This window comes from Vanellus vanellus (assembly GCF_965231255.1).
Source record: "Vanellus vanellus genome assembly, chromosome: 10".
NCBI classification, from domain to species: Eukaryota; Metazoa; Chordata; class Aves; order Charadriiformes; family Charadriidae; genus Vanellus; species Vanellus vanellus.
The window spans coordinates 23461746-23485652 of NC_138915.1; the positions used below are offsets into that span (position 1 = coordinate 23461746).

General features: G+C 50.0%; 1 protein-coding gene across 1 annotated transcript; it reads right to left on the bottom strand.

Moving 5' to 3' along the window:
* Positions 1 to 3464: 3464 nt before the first annotated feature.
* SLC6A14 (solute carrier family 6 member 14) lies at positions 3465 to 19811 on the bottom strand (the record flags this gene model as incomplete). Its single annotated transcript, XM_082488038.1, has 14 exons — positions 3465 to 3900; positions 4613 to 4780; positions 5829 to 5938; positions 6178 to 6277; positions 7634 to 7752; positions 7850 to 7975; positions 8060 to 8288; positions 9414 to 9554; positions 11391 to 11523; positions 12244 to 12379; positions 13736 to 13897; positions 15436 to 15567; positions 17453 to 17621; positions 19764 to 19811. 14 exons carry the CDS (start codon positions 19809 to 19811, stop codon positions 3751 to 3753), a joined length of 1923 nt encoding a protein of 640 aa, XP_082344164.1. The 3' UTR covers positions 3465 to 3750.
* Positions 19812 to 23907: the final 4096 nt, after the last annotated feature.

A 23907-nucleotide genomic window follows, 5' to 3' on the forward strand; every position in this document is an offset into this window, starting at 1 on the left:
GTAACCCATGCCTGCAGAGGCCGGAGCGGCCCTGTTGCTACCCTCACGCTTGGCTGGAAGCCACGCAGGAGTTCAACGGGAGCACCAGCTCTCTCCGTCACGCATCTGGAACCAGATTTAAAAAGACCTTTGGATACGGTCAGTCTGATTCAAAGCTCAGATGCTGTTCAACAGCCGCCAGCCAGGCGGGAGCAAGTGCCAAACGCCATAGCTTTCCGGCCGAGTCTCCAGAGGCAGGGATCAGCATCCTTGGGCTGGGTGAGGGTCGCGCCGGCCCCTCGCAGCCCCCCTGTTCCGGGGAGCGGGGCAGCAGGCACGGGCATAGGCTGCTCTCTGCCGCTTACCGCGTCGCCACACAGCCCGGCGGGAAAGCGTCCTGCCACAAACAGATGGTGGGGTAGAAATGAAATTAAATACTTTGTTCATAAGCGTAAAGTCAAATTTAAAAAAAAAAAAAACCAAAAACAACAAAAAAACCCAACAAAATGGTCTCTGCAACAGAAATAACTTTGGGGTTTTAAATTTGCTTTCATAAGCTTGGCCCCTAATTAATCGCTTCACATGCGCACACCAATGCCGGTTGAAATACTTCTCTTTAAATGTTTCCATGTTATAGATGTGGCTTTTTGGAACCGTACACAACTGTGTTCCCTTTTCTGACTGAAAAGACACTTGAGTCTTGAGCCCATCCAAAGGGAACGTACTTCTTTTCCAGTTCTACTCTTTCCAAGAGTTTTGTTTTCACTCCTGTTGAGCTTCATCCAAAGCAGAACCATTTTATTTTTTTTCCCTGCAAAGCAAAAAACCCAAACCCCCAGCATTTTAACCACCTGCTCAGCCCAGAGCATCCTCCCTTACCCAGAACGCTGCACTGGTTGGCGCTGCTGATTTTTCAACCCAACAAACACCAGGATGCTGGGCATCAGCCTGTGTGGGTGAGGAATACGCCCAGGTCTGCTGGGTCCAGGCTGTCTCCAGGGCAATGCTGAGGGACACCACTTCATGTGACCCTCAGGAGCTGTTGAACAACCCTCAATGCTGGGACGGAGCTGTGATGGATGAGTAATACAAACGCCAACTCCTAAATACTCTTTGAGGCTCCCCAGCAGATGCCAGCAGTCAGCAACATAAGGAGTAAATCAGCTCATCCAAAGAGAGCAACAGAAACTGGATGTAATGGGAAGATGATAGATGTGTGCATGCAGCTCTGTCAGGGACCACAAGAGCAAACCTTGCCTTCAGAACTGGGGGACTTTCTTACCTTGGAGAAAGAAGAAAGCACACAAACTGGATCCTCAGCCCTTGATAAGTTCTCTTTTGTTGCTCTTCTGGGAGGCTTTGATAGTGCAACATCATGAAAACAGCACCTAGAGGCCCATAAGACAAGTCCAGAGCAGAAGACGCCTCAACGGAGTCCTGTGGGCAGAGGCAGGACCTTCCTGCAGTGTGCTGGATGGGCAGCTGGTATTAGCCTTCAGCATCTCTTTTGCCAAAACTGTCCTAAATTCTTGCTGGAGCTGTTTTGGCCAGCCTGTTTCCCCACCACCTCTTGGAGTGCTCTCACCCATTACTTCTCTCTCCATCCATCACAAACTGGAGCATAGGAAGTTCCATCTCAACCTGAGGAGGGACTTCTCTCCTGTGCGGGCGGCAGAGCACTGGCACAGCTGCCCAGAGAGGGGGGGAGTCTCCCACTCTGGAGCCATTCCAAACCCCCCTGGACGTGTCCTGTGCCACTGCTGGAGGTGCCCCTGCTCTGGTGGGGGGTGGCGCTGGGGGAGCTCCAGAGGGCCCTTCCAGCCCTCACCACTCCGGGATTCTGTGATCCCAGAGCCTGTCCCTGCCCAGGGATGAACTGCTGCCCACTGTGGCATCTCCAATGGATGATGCACTGGAGGATGAGCACCACAGCTTTGCAGCTCAGCCTCCCTCCACCTCCCAGCCTCTCCACACGAGCAGGGCCAGCAACAGAGCTGTTTGCTGCTGGTTCGTGGCTAGACCCTGACCCTCGAGCAGCTGGAGTGCAGGAAAGGGGTCCTCTTCACCAGCTTCTGTTACAGGGTCTCATCCCACAGTCCTTTTTACAAATTCCCACTCAATTGCTTTCTCTATTTTCTGAGCCCACTCCAAAACTAGGTCCTAACTTCTATAAGAAAAGGCTTCCTGGAGGTTGAATCTTTCCAGTTCAGCCTCCCAAAGGCTTAGGATTATAAAAGGGTTGGTGCTACTTCCCGCCCACTGCCTTCCCCCAACTCCATACAAAAGGCTGAAAACTCATTTCCCAGCATCAAAAACCATTACAAACAGAAAATCAAGTTTTATTTGCCATAAAGTGTTCATTTGTCACAAAAAAAATGCCAGTATAAAATATACACCAAGGTACACGGCTTGGACAACAAGCCACGATCCACACTCCTTCATGTCCAGAAACAGTGACAAAGCCCTGAGAGGAAATGACAGCTAGAAGCCCTGCCGCGTTGGTCCCGAGGAACCATTATCACAGTAAGAGACGTTCCTCAGCGCACAAAACGTACTCATTCAATCCATTGGTCTTTTTTCCTTTATCAGGAATTCATTTGCACTGGGAGGGAAGTCAGGTTCTCTTACCCTGACCCCCTCCTGCCTCGGTAGAAGCGTAAGTCTGTGTTCCCAAATGCATTACAAACTTCTTAATTTATCAACAATGTCACGATTTCAGCAAATTTGGGGGTAACGGCACTAACAAGGCAGTTGGAACCTTCACTTGGGGTAAAGGTCTGCTTCTTTTGGCTCTACCACAACACTGATAACACTGTTTGAATCTTTAAAAAGCACTTGGGGGGGGTCTCCTTTGGAAGGGAAAACCCAAGGCTGAGGGAAAGATGCAGAGAACAAACGGAGAGGTGAAGCCTTGGCGGGCGTAGGAGAGCAGACGCCCCAGAAATCAAAGGGTTGCCGTTTCATTCTGCAGATCCTAACGACAGAATACGGAATTAGAGACAGCCGAATGCCGAGCAGGGGGCACGACGCAAAAGACGGTTCTCCGTGGATCCCAAGGGGAATAACGGGAAATAGAAAGCAGCCTGCTTTTCACCGTGTTAAGACCATATTGCCTGTGATGGCAGTTTTTTTGTCTCTGCATCTAAATATCGAGTGGCAACACACACACACACACACACACACACACCCCCCGTCAAATCCTGAGCAGCCTCGGAGCACCGAGCAAGGCTTAGACAGAGCAAAATTATTCCTGTTCCCTGAGATAACAGTGCCCACCCTTTCATCCCTGCGGAGGGCAAAGCACGGCAGAGGGGGGTCACCGCCCGTGGGGCATCGGGGCATGGCAGGCACAGCACCTTTTGGTTCAAATTCCCTCCGGCCGAGGAGCACCAGAACGTGTCCTTCTTCACTTCCACACCCGTACCTGCGGTCCAGATGGATACGGGCTGGGTGGGGTAGGTGCAGCACGCCCGGTCCATCAGCCTACGGAACCTGCAATGCTTTTTCCTGCCCTCTCAACTTAAATTTCTGAAGAGATCTCAGCATCTGATTTGCTTCTTCCTCCCCAAACATACAGCGCTAAAAAAGAAACAATATGGCTTGCTTGCAGGTGGGGGCTGGGTTTTGAAGGGCAGAGAGGGTTGATTTGCTTTGTGTTGTTCTTTTGCATTGTCGCTTTCTAATAGTTAGAGAAAAAAAAAACAAAAAACCAAACAACAAAACATAACAAAAATGCACATATGTTTAAAATTTGTGATCCAAATGGCCAGCTCAGTGTTGAGTGTATACAAAGCCAGACACAGTAGGAATCTCGTGCCCCTTTTCCTTTTTGGGATCTATGACATGGCTGTATCTTTCTCCTCGGTGACATTCCAGGTAGGGACCCCAGTTTGCAGCCGGCCTGCAGCAGCTTACAATGCGCTGGAAAGAAAAAAAAAAAACAACAAACAAACCAACAATCAATGATGTTGTACCTTAGTTTGGGCTATTTTTAAAGTCCAGTAAAGCTGTAACTCCAGATACGCCCTGCAATTCTACAAACGGCAAACAAAGCACCAAAGTTATTTTTTAAATCATTCTAAATGTCTTTGGGTTCAGTGGATTCTGGGCACTGAAGTCAAACAAGTAGGCAGAGCCATGACCAGCAGGACTCTTTGGCAAAGCTTGGCGAGAAGAGCATACCTCAGACCTTGCTCGTGCTCGTTTCGCTAAGGAATTGGAGGCAAGACTCCGGAAAACGATATGAGGATAGAAAGTGATATAAATTCTTCAGAGTATTTAAAGCAGCTGTAATAACAACAGAAACCATGCAAATCACTGTTGAATGTCTGGGTGCACTCCCGGAGAATCAGACTCCATCCTCTTATCAGATCGCAGTTGGGTAAATTTGCCTCTGGTGCAATTACCAGAGGTGTGTTTTGGTCTAAAAATCCAATTAACACACACCTCAAAGTACTGAACTTGGAGAAGAATCATAGAATTGTCTAGGTTGGAAGGGATCATCAAGTGCAACCATCAACCTCACACTGCCAAAGCCACCACTAAACCATGTCCCTAAAAAAAAGCACAGGCGTTCCCGATAATGCCAAGGAAAACAAGATTTGAGGCTCTGGCAGCTTTTTCATGCTCTTACCTGACAAAGGTTTCCTTCAGCTTTCACTATTTTTAGAATAGCGATGACGGGAATCCAGATGACACAGAAAATGATCATGCACCAGCCAACAGCAGTTCCCCAGGCTGGATATAACACCGAGCCATAAGTGGGAGTCGAAAACGTGACCAAAGACCAGACCAAAATTGCCTATAAAAAATGACAAAAAAATTAAGAGAAAAGCAGGTTTCCAGCTAACTTGAACTTGCAGCATATTTCTAAGTTGGTTAAAAAAAAAAAAAAAAAAATACTATCTACAAATTCTGCACTGTTCCCTCTTGTTTCCTGAGGTTTGCGAATGAGAAGGTTGTGCAGGATTTGGTGACATGCCATGGCCAAGCAGTAAGACTGAAGGATGACACTGATATATACTTTAACGCTTTAAGTACATCTGTGTTTCAACAGAACTTGATCTCTGGGTTCTGTTGAAATCTTACGCTGGAGAATACGTGTGTTGCTGGATGAGCCCAGTACCTTTCTCTGTATGTTTTATATGTTCCCACATTCTGTTATTCACAGGAATATGGGAAAGAATCTAAGATTAACTGTTGGCAAATATTGCTGCAGAAATAAGATATTTTAGGAGCAGTGTTTTCTAATCTGTAGTCTGGACAGATTAAAAGTAACGTGCTGGCCGGAGTGACTTGCCATTGCTCCTGGATTTGGGATCTTAATGAATTCTCTCACAGAAACATCATCCATCCATCTACACTCACAATTAGAAGTACAGCAGTAATGAAAAACTGAGACACGCATAACAGGACATTAAAAAAAAAAAAGCCTCAGTTAGACAGGAGAACAGCTGGACATCCAAAGAACAAACCCAAGCCAGGGATCCAGCCCAAAACTGGGGTTTCACTCAAAGGGGAAAAAAAAAAAAATCTAGGTTTTCAAAACATTTTCTCAGTCCAAAATGAAGATAATCCAGCTGCTAGAAGATGGACAATGTGGTTGCTCTGTGTTACTCCTTGGAGTGCAGACCCAGCTCACCAGCAAGTGGTCCTGCTGGAGAGGACCCAAGGAGGAGCGGTATGGATCGGAGAGCACAGGTAGCACATACTTTGCTTCGCTGGCAGAGCCATACCCTGTCTACACACAGAGCTTGGACATGCAGCCCTGCATCTTCACGGGGGAAACTTCTTCAACATCCGATTACGAAATTCCATCCCACTAACACAATCCAGTCACCTACACTCACCATTAACAGCACGGGAGTAATGAAAAACCAGCACATTCTCCACCACAGCCAGAATAAACGGCTCTTCTTGCCAATCATCATTTCAATGTCTTCAATGAACCTGTTTCCTCCTGTTGAAAGACAATCGTAGGGTGCACCGTAAAGAGGGTGCCTCCCTTGCAGGTGTGGTTACTCAAAAGGGATAGGAGAAAGGCAATGGTCAAGGTCAGCTTCTCCAGTTCTGTGGTGACCGTTAAAGCTTTTCAGCCAATTAAGTTATAAATGCTTTATTACAGTAATTAATTTTTTAATATACACTGTGCCTGGGATTGCATAGTCAAGTCACGGAGTTTCAATGCAAGTAATTTACCGTAGATGTAGACGATGCCTATTATCTCCAGGACAGCTGCAATAAGGATTCCCCATCCAGCACAGAAGTGATCTATTAGGTTAACCCAGTAAATTCCTGCCTGTAGAGCAAACAATAAAGAGGTAAAAATGTACCCAGTCCCAGTGACCGCTTTTTGCAAATAAAATAAATTGCATTGCTCAAGCCAGTTTAACTCATCACTAGCCCGAGTTTTTCTCAATTTCCATTTCTCTGGGCTAAGTACACATTTGTGAACATTATCTCGTTTCAATATCTCCACACCAGGTTGAAAAGCACATCTGACGAAATACTGCAGATTAATAACAAGAGATACGCATATGCAAAGCATATGGGGACAGCCGAGAGCAAAACGTTAAGTTTGGAACTTACTGCTTTGAAGCTGGTGCTGAGGTTTTAACACTGAGCTCCAGCAACGGCCAGACCAGTTAGCAGTTCTGGTAGGCTCGTGTGCTCCTACACATACACACACACACACACACACAAACACACACACACAATTTTCCCACGTGGGTTAAACACAGCTTTAGACACCAGCAGGAAACAAGCTTTGTACGCAAGAGGGTGAAACGGCTTAAAGTCCTTCGCAAGCTTCCCTGCCATCGTGTTTCAAAACTGACACGCTTTGCTTGACTATCCAACTGCTTATTCGTCACAGTTATCTTATTCACATTATCAGTCTGATCGCATATATCTCTATATATCTATATATATAGAGAGAGAGATATAGATAGATAGATAGATAGATAGATAGATAGATAGATAGATAGATAGATCTGCATTTCCAGATGGAGTCATGGTGATGAACCTTCATATCCTTAAAAGCAATTGCCTCAAGAAATTTACACAGTATAATTAGAATTCCTTTTATGTAGTATGTGTGTGTATATATGTATGTGTATGTATATACGTATGTGTGTATACACACACACACACACACACACACAGAGGAGAAGTAACCATACAATCTACAGATGCTTGTGAGGTTTTTATGACTCGACTAGGCCATTTCTCAAATCCTGTCCTGTTCGGCAGTCAGTTCTGGACAAAAAGATCCCGTCGGTGTCTATTAGCAGTACCCCCAGTGCTGCACACACACTGTATGCCTCTGCTCGAGATCACACGGGTAAGGCCCCAAACTGAGGAACAACAAATCGGGTCGATGGTTCGCTGGCTTTATACAGGCCTTCTATTTAAAAAGCACATCTCGGCTCAACGATCACAGAAAACCTCAGGTTCTTCAAGCTTGCCTCGGGGAATTTCTTATTTGCATGTAGCAAATTGCTCCACGCCACGTCGCATTGCACACTGACAGAATTCAAAGAGTCTCCCAGATCGATCCACCCGAACGGGAAGGGTTGGAGAGGATGTTTTGACTTGAGTTCACCGCTCGCAGCGTAACTAAACCCACAGGCAAAACAAGAATGTAATGTCTTACCTGAGTAACACAGATAAGACCGAGGAAGAAGAGCAATATGCACACGCCCAGGGTTACAGGGACTCGTAGCTTTTTCATCACTTTGGGATATATATCTTGTATGGTGGTTGTAAGCGTTTCTGCAAAGGAAGAAGTGTGGGGTTTGAGCAGATGCAGCACCATTAAGAAATGTAACGGTCATTTGAAAAGTCACGGGTTACCGAAAACCCCACTCACCTATGGTGGCAAACTGAGAGTCAAGGCCCAAGAGCAGGAGCATGAAGAAAAACAAGAAGGACCATAGAGGAGAAACGGGTAACTTGGAGAGAGCCTCTGGGTAGGCTACAAATGCCAGATCAAATCCTGGAAGGTAGTGGAAGGAAGGAGGTTATTGTCGTGCCTTGGTCAAAGCAAGTCCCAACATCCAGCGCGTGACAACCAGCCTACCTGAGTCCACGACCTCCGAGACGGGTCTCTCGGACACAAACGCCATGTGTCCCAAGATGGAGAATATCGCAAACCCAGCGAATATGCTGGTGACGCAGTTGGTTACACAAACTAAGATAGCATCCGAGTAGCAGTTGTTGTGGAACTTATTGTACGAAGACAAAGCAACGAGCCCGCCCCACGCCACAGACAGGGAGTAGAATATCTGGGTGGCTGCGTCTTTCCAAACCTACCAGGAATAAGAACATGGGAATTACCGTATCACTTACGGTACTCATCATAAACATTTAAGTTCGCCCCCTACAGAAGCTCCAGGGATTTTTCTACATTTAGCCTGAATATCTAATCTTGTTGCATATGAATTTCACAGTAGGTGCGATATAGCACACTGGTGATCTCGCAGCCCAAAGTGCCAACAGGATCTTCTACGATTTCCGAAGGTCACATCCCGAGTATGTCGCCAAATACCTAAATCTTAATCGGGCTGGCCCTGAAGAAGAGATTCAGTTCACTCACATACGTGGGTTGTCAAGATATGACTCTTGTCACGGTGCCAACGAATAAGGAAAACCAGGACAGGGTTACAGGAGTGAAAACTTCCACGTCCTCTCCCGCTTGTGCTCCTCACACCGTGACCCAGAAAAAACACTTCTGCCTCTGCTGCAGCCCCTCTGTCAGTGCCAAATGCTCACGTGAAGATACCACAAATAAACATCGTGCTTAATCTTTGCTTTTGGTAAAGCTGAACTAATGTTGGCATAAGCCAGAAAAATAATAAAAAATAAAAAAAAAAATCCAGGCTGCCTTTGCACGAAGCGCCCTTCCCGGTCCACCTTGTTTCCCAAGTGAACTTCTGGGCAAAGCAGAGCCTGAATTTCGAACTCAGGGGTCCCTTCAACCTTCTGATAAAGTCCCTCGAAATTATCAGCAACCAAAGCAAGCGGGACACAGGCAAGAGCAACGCTTGATCCCACGGCAAGAACTTTCTCAGCAAGCCTTGCTGGGACGCAACTGCAGTGTGACCCCCGAGAGCTGCTCGGAGGCAATGCCGCAGTTGTCCCCACCGCCCGGTGTGGCAGGGAGGGGACGGGGGATGCCTATTTTTCACATTGCGAGTAGCTAGATGTCGTGGTTTAGGCCACTAGACTAGGGGCTTGGACTTCTGGCAGAGCTGGGGCTTGCTGAAAAAGCAGAACCCAGCTGCAGATACAAAAAGCGGGGCAGGACATGAAGAAGCACCTGATTGGGAAAAAAAAAAAAAAAAAAAAAAAAAAAAGAGAAGTCTCTCTGTAAGCAACGAGCCCATAGAACCACAGAAGCGCGTCACGCTCTTGGGGCTGATGCTGCCTCTCACCTCGGCCTCCATCAGCTTGGTGATGTTGGACTGTCTCCCGATGTAGTATTCGATGCCGTCCAGAGCGCCTTCCAGGGTGGCACCTCGCACCAGCAAGATGAGGAGGATGACGTACGGGAAGAGTGCGGTGAAGTAGACGACCTGCAGAAAGAAGGGCAGGGGCACGGGTTAGAAGCGAGGGGCTGCACCGACCCCCACGCAGGAGGGAGGGACAGGTTTTGGGCTGAGGTCTGCCGGTACAACTGAAAAAGAGGCGACCAGGGAAGCCAACGCGCACCAGGTACTAAACCATCTGGCTCAGCTGGTTCTGGAGCTGCATTCCAGCAGCAGCAGAAGGCCCAAGCCACACATCCACTTTGCAGATAGCACCTGACCAGTTTCAGAAATGTGTTTTCGGACATGATTTACTGCTGTAGCAAGGCCGGGACTCAACTACCCCAGAGGTCTCTTGCTGGGCAATGCTTCTAGCAAATGTGAACTGAAAGCTGGTCAAAATTAGGTGACCAGGATGGAATTATCTCCTGCTGAGACAGGGAAGAAAAAAAAAAAAAGGAAAAAAAAAAAAAAAAGCCATGCTGGAAGCTTTCTTTACTGGGAACAAGGACTTTTAGGCTCTCTCAGACACAGACCTTTGTTGTTTGCCTACACAATTTCTAGCGCGATGGGATCCGAGCCAGGAGCAGGGCTAAGCAGTGCTATTATCACACAGGCTACGTTCAACAATAGTCTTGTTTCTCGAGTCTTAGTTTCTGTGTTACGCAGCCAGATAATTGACCCGGTACTGCTGGTTACACCAAGCCATGGCATTGCACCATCCTCTGGCGAGTTTGCCATTTCTGAAGATCTCCCTTATATTTGCCCGGAATAGTCAATTCTCTCCACTCTTCATCTTTGCCTTGTTCCTGCCCAGCTAGATGCTTCTGGGTCTTACCTTACTCCTCAGAGAGGCTTACCTTCATGCCAGGAGAGAAGAGACAACAGGAGGAGCCAATTGCCGGGAACCCAAAGAATGCAAGTTTGAGAGGAGCCACGCGGCAGAACGACCGTGGCTGGGAAAGCACAGATACTCCACCCCGAAGTGCCGAGATGGAGGTCCGAAAGCTCCAAATAGAAAGCAGAATAGGAGAAGACAATCAGACTGAGGAAAGCAAGACAGGCAGCGAGGAACCACGGAAAGGCACAATGACAAAAGGAATCAAAAGGGGGGGAAAGAAAAAAAAAAATCAGCGCAGAAACGGTGAGAGAAAGAACGAAGGCAGTAGAGAGTGAAGAAGTAAGCGATGAAGACGCAACGGGGAGGTAAGAAAGGAGTATGGGAAGGAAGGAACTAAACCAGGGAAAGGGCCTAAGGCAGGAAAGAATAAAATTCAGCCTGCCTGAAGTCTGGAGAGGAGCCAACCCAGCCCAAGGAAAACTCCTTGCAGCCGTGCTCAGGCACGTGGAAATGGGAGCCCGGCAGAGCCAGAGTCTGAAAACAAGCACCTATGGAGCTGCTCCCTGAAAGCAGCGTGAAACCTTGAGCAAAAACCCTATTTCACAATCTGGCAGGAACCCGCACACGCACATCTGTTCGCAGGACTTGACCTGTATTGTCCAAACATCTCAACTAGTCCGGAGGTGCAAATAATTACCGGGTGTTCCCAGGGTGTGCGCGCGCGGGTGCAGTCGCGGGCACATGCCCATCACAACAGGCCGGGTGACTGCCAAAACTCAGCTGGGATCACCTGCGTGACAGCAAGATCCCCCAAATACTTGGCAGCCCCGGCGGTGCCGAGACCCGCGGGTTCAGTAATTGCTGTGTCGTCAGCACCTTACTCGGATTTTACGTAACAGTTATGAAGCCAAGGAGCAGAAAGGGGGTCCAATGCCGAGTCCAGCAGAGGGTAGTGGGTTCGGACCGCATCTGCCTTGCGCTAACCTTGGCACTGGAGGGGCAGGACCAGGCCCAAAGACTGCTACTTGCTCTTCCCAACTTACCTTTCCAGAAGATTTTATTCCTTTAAACAACGCAGCTCCAACGATCATCCAGGACAGGAGGAGGCAGAGCGCCAGGTACCACACGATGTGACCGGTCTCGTCCAACCCACTCGAGCGCTGAAGAGTCACTTTACTGAAAGCACAAGACGCTGCCATGAGAAGAGGGTGACAGCACCTCTCCTCTTCAGCCACTGCTTGAAGGAAAGCGAGCCGGTTTCTGCAGGTACTGCAAGACACCGCAGCCTCTTCCATGAGTGTGCGGTTAGAACTGCGTGATTGGCATCGAAAACCTGAATACGTAACCGCATTTTTAAGGTCTACCAGCCCTCAGCTCTCCATACATCTCCCATCAGGCCTACCTCAGCTCTTGCGCATTAACCATGAAATTCTGATGGCAAGACAAGAGACCGTAAGACGAAGCAGTTCCCGGCAACCCGAGGAACATGAGATTGAAACCACGTGGCTAAAGAAATGGCAATTTCACAACAGGCACAGATTCAGAATAAGGTGAGTATGTTTTGCACAGTAACTCCTGAAATAAACTACATGCTTTACATGAAGATGCCAACGAGTCCCTACCAGGGCTCCAGGGAAGAGGACTTCTTCAAGATGGATTATTTTTCAGTTTGCTACCGCTTGACTCATTTGCTTCTCTATTTTTTTATGTATTTTAAGGGCCCAGGCTCATCAATAACATTTCAAGTCCCCCCTGCACAGATTTACATGCCCCCCTCCCCCCTCCCTTGACTTGGTTGTTTCTGGACAACAAGATATGACAAAAATAGAAGGCGCGTTCAAAACCACAACGCATAATAAACGCGGTATTAGTAATTTCTTCAGAATATTTACTCACTTCCAGTATTGCTCGCTGGGAAACTGCACTGGTTTGTAGTTCGTGGTGCCATTTATACACGTGAGATTGTTGCTGGTGATGAACGAGTAGTTTGCGTGAACGATTTCTCCATCTAAGGTTGTGTTGCAGTCGCTTACTGAAAGCGAGCAGGCAAAAGGGACCGTTAACACAGCGATGGCTATTCTAAAAATCAGACTATTACAGCAAATATGTTTTCTAAACAGTCGCAGCTTCACTGTGCCTACTAACAACATCGAGAAACAAACCTGAACTACCACTTCACTGCACTGTGAGCCGTGACTTTTGTTACTTTGACCGCAAATCAAAACACCGAGAACCTGGTGGGCTCAGCTCCACCTTTCACCGGCAGAAATCAGAACCGAGGACGGTCAAGCTTGCAGCCTTGATTACCCCGTGAAAACCCTTGTGCCAACCAAGATTACAGACAGATCATCCTCCAGCGAGTTCATCTCGTTATGGCAGAGGGCTTACTAGAGCTCTTTAAACATTTTCCTTAGGGGGTGAGCGCTGTTTGGGGTTTTTTTGGAGGGCTGGGACTATTTTTTTCCAGAATATACAGTAAAGAACTGTATATATCAGCATGTACATATCAGCTTTTACTGGAAAAGTCTTGTTGAAGCCTATTTCAAGACAGGTTCCGTTCAGTTTCGTATTCCTCCAGCACTTAGAAACGTTGAGCTAAAATATTTTGGTTTAGCCCGTAAGCAGGCGTCAATTTTTTGTTACATAAAGCGTCTCAACTCCATTTTATGAAACCTATGAACCTTAGAAGAGATTTTCAGATACATGGTTAAGAGAGTTACCATCACATTAGCGCTTTAAGTAATGTAATCCATTGTGACCCTGTCCCTGTTATTTTAGTAATCTCAGAGGTTACACGGCAGCGCTACTAACTACTAATTATCTCACCAACTTCACCTTTGCCTTAAACTGGTCCGATATGGAAACTGCCGAGATAACAAGTGTTTGGCCGTACATGCGCTGCCAAACATCAAGAACAATAGCGCAGAGATATGTTCAAAAGAGTTAATAAAGTGCGAAACCAGTGCCTGGCTGGTGCTCAGGATTACCACGGCCACAGGGGAGGCAACGAAAGAACTCCTGATAAAAGCTATGGCAATACTCTTGTTTCAGGTCAGGAAGGCACGTGCTTCGCCATGAAGCCTGATGGAACGGGAATACAGCATTTCCGGGGACCGCACATACCAGAGGAACCCTTATATTTTAAGGGAGAATAAAAAGGCTCCAACAAGGAGGTTTCAGCCCAGTTCCTTCTGCGTTTCCCCACGCACCCAGAACTGGTGGCAGGGAAGCAGACAGGCGTCACTCCCCCCTTCTCGGAGATGAAACTCCATGAAGGACTTTTCAAGCCACGGGTCACTGTCTTGCTCCTGTCATTTCTCCCAGAAAACAGTGAAAAGTACGAGTATCCAAACCGGTGATATCAAGCCCTGTCTGTTAAGGAAGGTACCTAATCGTGTTTTGCTGCAGAACTCGTCTGCCCAGGAAAAGCAGTCTGACCACGGCAGCACTTTTTGAAACGAGGCAAATAAGTAATAGAGCGCGTAAGCGATGATGACGTTGTAGTAGATCGTCACAAACGTTGAGATGATGACCATCGTGATGCCCACTCCTAGGAAAGAGAAAGACACAATGTCTTAACTACCCCAAACTTGGGTTGAAAAAAAAAAAAATAAAATAATGAATGGCTGTCAGTTGAGTATTAAAAGGCTACTTGGGAAGAAGTTGAGGTTGTTTTTTGTTTGGTTTTTAAATAATTTTTAACGGCAACTAAACAGGGAAAGGGTAAAGCCGTGAGATGAGGGTTGTCATCCGAACCGACCACCTCAACTGTGGTTTTGACACAGAGCTCGAATCAAGAGCACAGAAAAATTGGACTAGTCGCTAAGGCCAAATCTAAAGGAGAAATTCAATATTTTGTTCTATCCCAGTTCAACGGGAAGCTTTGATTGCTTAGCAAAATAAAAGAAACTATACTGGGACGGGCCAAGCCGTTTTAAAGATCCTGCTGTAATGAATGGTTTTGCAATCAATGAGAAGCAGCCCAGACCAGTAAATCTGTGCCAATAACACTGTTCTCCTTTGTCAAAATGAACTTTGTCCAGCGAGTTTGGGAAAGTCTGCCAAACTCTCCTAATCCTCTTGGAGACTAGATTCAACTTTATATCTTCACAGACACATAAGAGATTGGCTGTGCCTATAGATTTTTGCTTTAAAGCCGCTCTCGTGAAAGGTTGCTTGCGCTGCAGAACGGAGACCGGCAAAAAGAGTTCAGGCAACCGGCCAGGCTGTAACGCCTTTTGTTTCTGGAGAAGGTGGCAAGTGATAGCCTTACTGCATCAGAAAAACTTCCTTGTTCCTACGTTAATTCCTCCGATAGCTAAAGAGGCCAAACAAGACCAATTGCATCGTCCTTTACACCCATCGGTACAGGACCTGGATGGATGGATGGATGGATGGATGGATGGATGGATAGGGGCGAGTGGGGCGCGTGGTTAGTGGTTTCCAAACGCGGAGATAGTTGCGCTCTGTAGCGGTAGTTTGCCCCTTTCTCCCATCACAAGAGGCACCTCACCTCAGGAAGCCGGAGCCTAGCTTGTTTTCTCACACCAGCAGAGGACTCCGCCGGCAGCGGGTCGGATGGGTGCATGCACGGCGTTGCATAAAGCAACCAGACCCACGCTCCCACGCCAGCGCCGGCAGCCAAATCCGGAATTAGCCCCACCAACGTGAGCCTCGCAAACTGCGTAGGACGTCAAGTGTAAAGAAACAGCGATAAAGTGAGCGTCTAAAACTGGTTTTCAGTCTCTCGCAGGCAGCGCCAGGGGTTTAACGGAGGCTTTGCCTCACAGAGCAAACAGGGTGAGGATTTCCTTCTGCCCGGATGGCCGCAGGGCGGGTGCTGTGCTGCAGAGCACCGGCAGAATCACGGCCAAAGCCTCTCACAATTGACAATCTTTAACACGCATCTGTTTATTAATTGAATAAGGAAAATCTAGCCGGGAACATAATAGTGACCTTGTAACCTTGGGAGTATTCCCTACGCGGAAACCGGCTTCTCAGAATGAGTAACTTTGGGAAGAAATCATTAATTCACCTCTCTTTATTACTAGATTAAAAAAAGTTCTAAGGAAACTTAACAATACTGACCTTGAAACAATGGTAATATTCTCCAGACAGAAATTGGCCCAAGACTGGCAAACTGCCCAAGGGAACATTCCATGAAGAATAAGGGCAAGCCAGCTAAGGCCAACATCAGGGTGTACGGGATGAGAAAAGCACCTGAGAGGAGAGAAGGAAGGGGGAAAAAAACAAAACAAAACAAAACAAAACACCCAAAACAAACAAACAAACAAAACACAAACACACACACAGAGAAAACAATGACTCTTTCAGTATTCACCACTGTTCCAGCACATTTTATACTCCCCCCTTTTTCCCCCCCAAGTCCTGCTTTGAGGACCCCCCGCTGTGGGTTTTTTTTTTTGCTTTTTGCAGAATGCAGAGATTTGTTTTTTAAATCCTAAGACTAAAGAGTACCTGCAATGAAGAAACGCCAATCACCAGGAGAACCGGTGATTTACATGGGATGGCTTCTCTTAAAGAATTAAAAGGATTTTACAAAAGCTATCAAAGACGGACAGCTCTCCTACGAGCAGGAACACTGCTCAGCTGTAGGCACCGTCGGCTTTGTCGGCTTTCTAGTTGATCTTCCGGCTTTTCAGTTAAAAAAAAAAAAAAAAAAAAAAAGGAACAGAACCATTCCTTCATGTCACTTCGCTGCGGTTTGCAACTGCCCTGGTCCAGGAGCTACTGGACATCAAAGCATGACAGTTATTTTCTACGGCTGGCTGACTCTCGTGGGGAACAGCATCTCAGCGTGGCTCTTGTTCAAGGCCATTTTAGAGCGCACATTAACCCGCTGTCAATGACAGTCCTCTTCTGTGAAAGGGGACTGGCACCGCTTTGCGTGAGAGCACAGGTTTCCTAAACACGACCCAACATCCCCGCGGAAATCTGACCTCTTCACTCTCGGTGAACTTAAAGCAATCAAGGACCCAGTTCTGCAAGGAGCTGCAAATACCTGCTGTAATTTAAGGAAGTAAATAGTCCCACAGAATAAACTGGATTACTCCTGTGTTTCGAAACAAGGATGTAACAGTTGCCTGCATCAATTGTGGGCAAGGGGCACGGGGCAGGATACAGGCAGCAGCACAAGTATGCTTTAAATGCAAAGCTTTCTGCTGCGGCAGCTAAGGAAAAAAAAAAAAAAAAGCAAAACACAACAAAACGAACATCTAGTAGAAGGGCCGATGTCCCGACTTTTTTTTTTTTTTTTTTTTTTTTCACAGTTTTGTTGAAGAAAACTGTAAGTAACGCAACCCTGCCGAGCTCGCTCCAATAAAACTTCTGGACGGAGAATGCCACCTTGTGTCCCACGGGCAGCTCTGTGGGCTCTGCTGCCTTTTATAGTCCAGGATTTGACTTCCAACGACTGTCAGGCAGAGCAAATAAGTACCTACAAGTCAGTCCTCCGCAGTTACTTGGCGTTTACGCTCTCTTTAATTACCACTGGTTGCCTGGCAGGTAGACAATGCTCTGGAATAGCAGCCGGGGAAGCCAGTGCCTCCGTTTGGCTTTGCCACCAGTCCATTGTGTAAGCAGGTAGAGGCTCTCTCTGCCTCGCGCTTCCCAACTATCTGATGGGGATAATTATTGAGCTTGGATAATTATTCCAGCTTAGCTTGTTTGCCTGGCAAAACAAAGGGGCAGAGGGGATTCAATTGCTCTCTATAAACATATCAGGGAGGTGAGCACTGGGGCGGGAGAACAGCTATTTTGGTAAGTAGAGGACATTGGCACGTTGACAAAAAGATGCGACGGTTGGTCGGGAGTAAATCAGAAGAGTTCTGGAATTCTCAGGTGGAAGTTTGCAATTAAAACTAAATACTATTTCCTTCCTCAGATGGTACCCAAAAAGCACCGCGATGCCTTCTACTCCTCTTCCCGTTCCCATCAGCGGGCACCGTCCCGCTTCCCAGGGTGATGCTCACGTCCGGCTTTGACCAAATGTGTCCAGCCTCAGGGCTGGCCCTCGGAGCTGGCCCTCCTCTCCCTCGGGGACAGCAAGGTGCCCCCACCCGTCCCGTCCCTGCAATACAGGTACCTCCGCCGTTCTGGTAGGTGAGGTAGGGAAACCGCCAGACGTTGCCCAAGCCCACGGCGTAGCCCACCATGGAGAGCAGGTAGTCGCCTTTGCTTGACCAGTTGCCACGCTCCGAGTTCTCATCGCCGCTACTGGCGTGGGCATCCTTTTCACTGGACAAACTGAAGTCCTTGGAAGAGAAGAAGAGGAAAGGCTCAGCATCGCCCCACAGGCGAGCGGGGCGGTCATATCCTCATTTTTCCTTGGCACGGCCGGGCAAGGCAGCTGGACAGGGTGGGCAGAGCCAGGTGGGCTGCCAGTCCAGCTGATCCCCATCAGGACAGCATGGACCTGCGAGAGAGGCTCCCACCACAGGGCCCAGACAATCTTCACGACCAGTTTTGCCCTGCTCCGTCCATGTGCTGTCAGCTCCTGGGGGCAGCGCCTCCAGGGGACTCCCCTATCCCGCCCCTGCAGGTGCCCTGATGCCCCCATGCCTGTTGAGATGTTCACACCAGCACATATCTGTACATCCACTTTAAAAGCAGCTGCTCGGGTGCCTTTCACACCTGCCCAGGTGTTCATCCCAGCTCATCCCTCTTTACCTACCCCAGTGCCACTATATTCCCTTACCTGTCTTGATCTTACCTGCCCGATGTCTTACCTGCCCGGTGCTCCCATAGCTGCCCAGGTACCTGCACCCCAGTTGCCCGAGTGCCCCTATGCCTACCTGGGCACCCCTGTACCCTACCTGCTCAGAGGTACCCACACCTGCCTGGGTTCTCCTACACCTGCCCAGGTTCTCCTACACCTGCCCAGGTCCCTCCTTACCCCACGCATCCCAACACCCCCAATATCCCACCTGCCCAGGTGTCCCCATACCTGTCTGGGTGTCCTCATACCCCACCTGCCTGGGTGCACACATACCTGTCCATGTGGCCCCATACCTCTCCTACCTGGGTGTCCCAAATATCCCACCTGTCCGGGTGTTTTCATACCTGCCCAGGTGTCCACATACCCCACCTACTCAGGTGTCCCCATACCTGTGAGGTGTTCCCAATATCCCACCTACCCAGATGTCCCCAATACCCCACCTGTCCAGGCATCCCCATATCCCACCTCCCAGGTGTCCCCAATACTCCACTTGTCCAGGCATCCCCATACCTGTCCAGGTGTCCCCATACCTGCCCAGGTATGATCTCCAAAGGTCCCTTCCAACCCTGACCATTCTATGATATCCCACTTTTCCAGGTGTCCCCATACCCCACCTCCCAGATGTCCCCATATGTGCCCAGACATCCCCAATATCCCACCTGCCCAGGTGTCCCCATACCTGTCCAGGTGTCCCTAATACCCCACCTCCCAGATATCCCCATACCGATCCAGATGTCCCCATACCTGTCCAGGTGTCCCTAATACTCCACCTCCCAGATATCCCCATACCGACCCAGATGTCCCCATACCCCACCTCCCAGATGTCCCCATACCTGTCCAGGTGTCCCCATACCCCACCTCTCAGATATCCCCCATACCTGTCCAGGCATCACCTTACCCCACCTCCCAGACGTCCCCATACCTGTCCAGATGTCCCCAATATCCCACCTGCCCAGATATCCCAATACCTGTCCAGGTGTCCCCATACCTGTCTGAGTGTTCTCATACCTGTCCGAGTGTCTCCATACCCACCCAGATGTCCCCATACCCATCCAGGTGTCCCCATACCCCTTCTCCCAGGTGCCCCCATACTTGTCCAGATGTCCCCAATACCCCACCTCCCAGATATCCCCATACCTGTCCAGGCATCCCTATACCCCATCTCCCAGACGTCCCCATACATGCCCAGGTGTCCCCATACCCTACCTCCCAGATATCCCAACACCTGTCCAGGCGTCCCCATACCCCACCTGCCCAGGTGTCTCCATACCTGTCCGGGTGTCCCCATACCCCACCTGCCCAGGTGTCTCCATACCTGTCCGGGTGTCCCCATACCCCACCTGCCCAGGTGTCTCCATACCTGTCCGGGTGTCCCCATACCCCACCTCCCAGATATCCCAACACCTGTCCAGGCGTCCCCATACCCCATCACCCAGATGTCCCCATACATGCCCGGGTGTCTCCATACCTGTCCGGGTGTCCCTATACCTGTCCAGATGTCCCCATACCCCATCTCCTAGATGTCCCCATACATGCCCAGGTGTCTCCATACCTGTCCGGGTGTCCCCATACCTCTCCGGATGTCCCCATACCCCACCTCCCAGATCTCCCCATACCTGTCCAGGTGTCCCAATACCCGTCGGGCCGTCTCGGGCCAGTCCCCCCCCCTCCACCTCACCTTCTTCTTCCCGCAGGAGAGGCAGCCCGGCAGGCTGAGCATCCCCATGGCCGCCGCTGCCGGTACCGGAGCCGCTCCGCCGCTCTCTGCCCGCGCCGCCCGCCGCCCGCCCCCTTTATCGAGCCGCCTCCCGCCCGCCCCCCCCCCGCCCTGCCGGGAACGGCGGCCCTTGGGCTGCCCCACGGCCCGGGCGGGGCCACTGGCCCCGCGGTCCCTCCCGCCCCCGGGGCACCCCCTCGCCCACATCCTCGGGAACACCCTCCTGCCCACTTCCCCTCCGAGACACCCACGCCCGCCCCTCCTCGCCTTCCCCGCACCGCTTCCCGCCCCCCCCCCCCCCCCCCCCCCGCACCCCTGCCTGCCGCCCCTCTTCCTCCCCCCCCCCCATCCCCACCGCCCCCTCGCCTTCTGCCACCTCCCCAGCGCACACCGACCCTCTCCTGAGCACCCCTCGCCCACCTCACCCCCACCCAGAGACACTGCTCAAGGCTCCCCCTCCCCCCCCCCCCCCCCCCCCATGCCCACCCCCCTTTTCCTTCTTAACCCACTCCCCACTGGACCCTGGGTGCAGGAGATGCTCCCCCCCACCCATGCCCACCCCCTCTTTCCTCCTTAACCCACTCCCCACTGGAGCCCGGGCACAGGAGATACTCCCCCCCACCCATGCCCACCCTCCTTTTCCTTCTTAACCCACTCCCCACTGGACCCTGGGTGCAGGAGATGCTCCCCCCCACCCATGCTCACCCCCCCTTTCCTCCTTAACCCACTCCCCAAAGGAGCCCGGGCACAGGAGATGCTCCCCCCCAGCCATACCCACCCCCCCCTTTCCTCCTTAACCTGTTGGAGCCCGGGCGCAGGAGATGCACCAAAGCAAAGGGCACAAGGGGTTAACCAGTATGGAAGCTTCCAAACACACCTTCCACACACACCCCACAGGCCCAGCAAGGGCAGCTCATAAAAGCAAAGCCATCTCCCAGAGGAGGAATTTTAGGCGCAACGACTTAAAGACCTTCTCTGAAGCCGCTCCTCTGCTGCGCCCACCGAAGTGGCCTTCCCCCGACACCCCCTAAGGACACCGGCCAAAGCGCGCTCCCTGTGCGGGCACAGGGGGACACTGGGTGACCAGCTGCCTGATTGCTCTCCTCCATTCCTAACTGCTCTTCTCCACCGCTCTTCCAGATCCAGTCCGTGACAAACACACTCTCCGTCCTCAACCAGTGGGATTTTTTGTTGAGTAAAGCGCTATGCGGCACCGCTCGATCTAGTCATGACCGAGAGGTACACCAGGAGTGAGAAGTGTGGGGGACAGCATCCGAAAGGTAAAATCGGATTGTATTTTATCACCCTGTGCACCAAGTTCTCCGGGAGCCTTCTGTTTTAGAAATTTGGGAAAACACTCCTTTCACGGGCCGCCCGCGAATTCTGGATTCGCGCAGCCAAACCCCAATGCCGAATGCGAACCTTCAGGCCAGTTCTGTATGAAACAAGACAAAACCCACCCAAAACCAGGACACCCTGAGAAATGGCTTCAATATTCTCCCATAGCCTATCCGAACTGTACATAAACGAAATCAACCTTTTTGATAATCCTGATCCGAGTTACGAATTCGAAATAAAATGAGACAGCACGTGTTTGGTTTGGATTCTGGGTGACTTCAGTTTCTGTGGGTCACTATCTCCCCAGGGGGAAACAAAAACGTTCCTGTAAATAACGCTGGGCCTGACAAAAGCGCCCAGCTCTCTTCCGAGCTCCTCGTGATTCAGAACTGGCTATCAACTTGTTTAGAAACGAAATGAGATTAAAAACAACCTGTTAGCCACAGCCTCTCCCTCCTTATTAGGATTAAGTGTATGTTGAAACATTGCGGAGTCACCGACTGTGGCATTCTCTCTGTGTAACTCAAGATGACTAAAAGTAAAACTATACCGGAGGTACCACTCCTGGGATGCGCTCCGTTTCTGACCATGTGAAAGTTGCATTTCTAACGCGTTTTCTGCATTCGAAGAGGAAAAAGAAAAACCACAGCGCGGTCGAAATTCCAGGGTTGGGGAAGATGAGTATCGTTGAAGGGGGAATTGCGCCTGCGGCGGGGCGTTGTTCGGGGTTAGCTCCGCAGCCCCAGAGCGCGGCAATCGGATTTGCATTCGCCAGGGGCCGGTTCCAGCCCCGGAGGCCGGTTCCTCGCGGCTAGCCCAGCCACACACAGGGCTCGCGCCCTGCCAGCCAGTTACAGCTGGGACGTCTCAGGTAGAAATGCAGAGATAACCACCAGCAAACCAAAGGCAGCTCGGCTCTGCCAGAGATGAGATATCCCATCTCCTGACCAGCAGCGTAACCGAGGTACCTAAATAACTTTTTTTTTTTTTTTTCCTTTGGAAAGCAACACTGGATTACTATGAACTCCGCTTACTGAACACTCTGTTAATCCAGTTGGGGGGGGGGAAAAAAAAAAAAAAAAAAGCCATTAATGATAACCTTAACATGCTGAAACCCCAGCAAACGATTTGGAACAGTTCCTAGGAACAGCGAGATACCCGTGTTTTCCATTTGGTTGCACCAGTGCTATTATCAGATGTTGGGTATTGCCCTTAGCTAACACAAACACAGCTATGGCGGCGAAGTGGACGTATTTGGTGTGGTTATTTACAAATATGATGAGTGAATTCTGTTTCTTAATCCGTATCTTCTGCAATAGCAGAATAGGATAAAGCGATCTGGAAGAGGAGCAAGAGGGAACGCGAGAGATGCCCACAGCCTCGCCATGTCTAATATGCACAAATCCCGGAAAAAACAGTCATCAATCTAAAAACAAATTCAGTTTTCTCCCATCCAGGGAAGGTCAAGCAGCAAGGGCAGCTGCACGTGGACGTGTCCACCTGCCTGACGTGAATCACGTAGTTCAAAATAACGTCTGCCCTAGCTGGGAGCCCAAAATACGAAAGAGCCCAAGCGCAGGAGCAATTCTTGCTGTCCTGCAAGGCTAACAGACAAACCCACCAGCAGCGCACGAGGATGCTCCATGAAAAGCTGACGGAGCTGGGCCTGCCTGCCTACAGACCAACTCATCTTGTCTGTGGAGATGCTTGTCCCAGGAATCAAACTACACGCAGCTGCTGTTGGGGTATGCCTGTGAGTGCAGCTACATGGCACTTGCGCCATAGAATCCCCGAATCCCAGAGTGGTCAAAGTTGGAAGGGCCCTCTGGAGCTCCCCTAGTGCCACCCCCCACCAGAGCAGGGGCACCTCCAGCAGTGGCACAGGACACCTCCAGGCGGGTTTGGAATGGCTCCAGAGGGGGAGACTCCCCCCTCTCTGGGCAGCTGTGCCAGTGCTCTGCCGCCCGCACAGGAGAGAAGTCCCTCCTCAGGTTGAGATGGAACTGCCTATGGTCACGTTTGTGCCCGTTCCCTCTTGTCCTGTCACTGGGCACCACTGAACAAAGACTGTTCCCATCCCCCGGCACCCGCCCTTGCAGGATTGATAAGCGTTGATAAGATCCCCCCTGAGTCTTCTCTTCTCCAGCCTGAACAGCCCCACGTCCCTCAGCCTCTCCTCACAAGAGAGATGCTCCAGTCCCCTCATCATCTCCGTAGCCCTTTGCTGGACCCTCTCCAGCATGGTACCCACTGTGGTGTTATGAACCTGCTCCGCACCTCAGAAGAACAAGGCATGTGCCAGCGGGCATTAGATGGCCGTGACAAGGATGCTGGTACCTTCCCACAAAGCCACAGATGGCAGTGAGGGACTACGCACCCGTATTTGCTGGCTGACACAAACAGCCTCCTCACATTTTTTTTTTGCCCCAGCGTGAGCACAGCAGCTTCCCTACAGCTACAGACAGCCATCAGGTAACCAAAGGGCAGTAACACATGCAAGAAGGGGAAAAAACCCAAGCAAAAAACCCAAACCAAACAAAACCTCCACACCACGTTGGCCTTCAGGATCAGAGGAAGATCACCTAAACCATCTACCCATCCCTCAGCAGCATGTAGTTAGTTCCATCCAGAACTCCACAGCCACATCGCACTCTCTAGAAGAGAGGATCAGGAAGCCAGATGGGACTGCTATAGAATGACAGATGAAGCAAGGAGGAAAATTTAGGCTGTTGGCTCCTGCAGCAGCAGGAATTACCCTCGCCTCTAG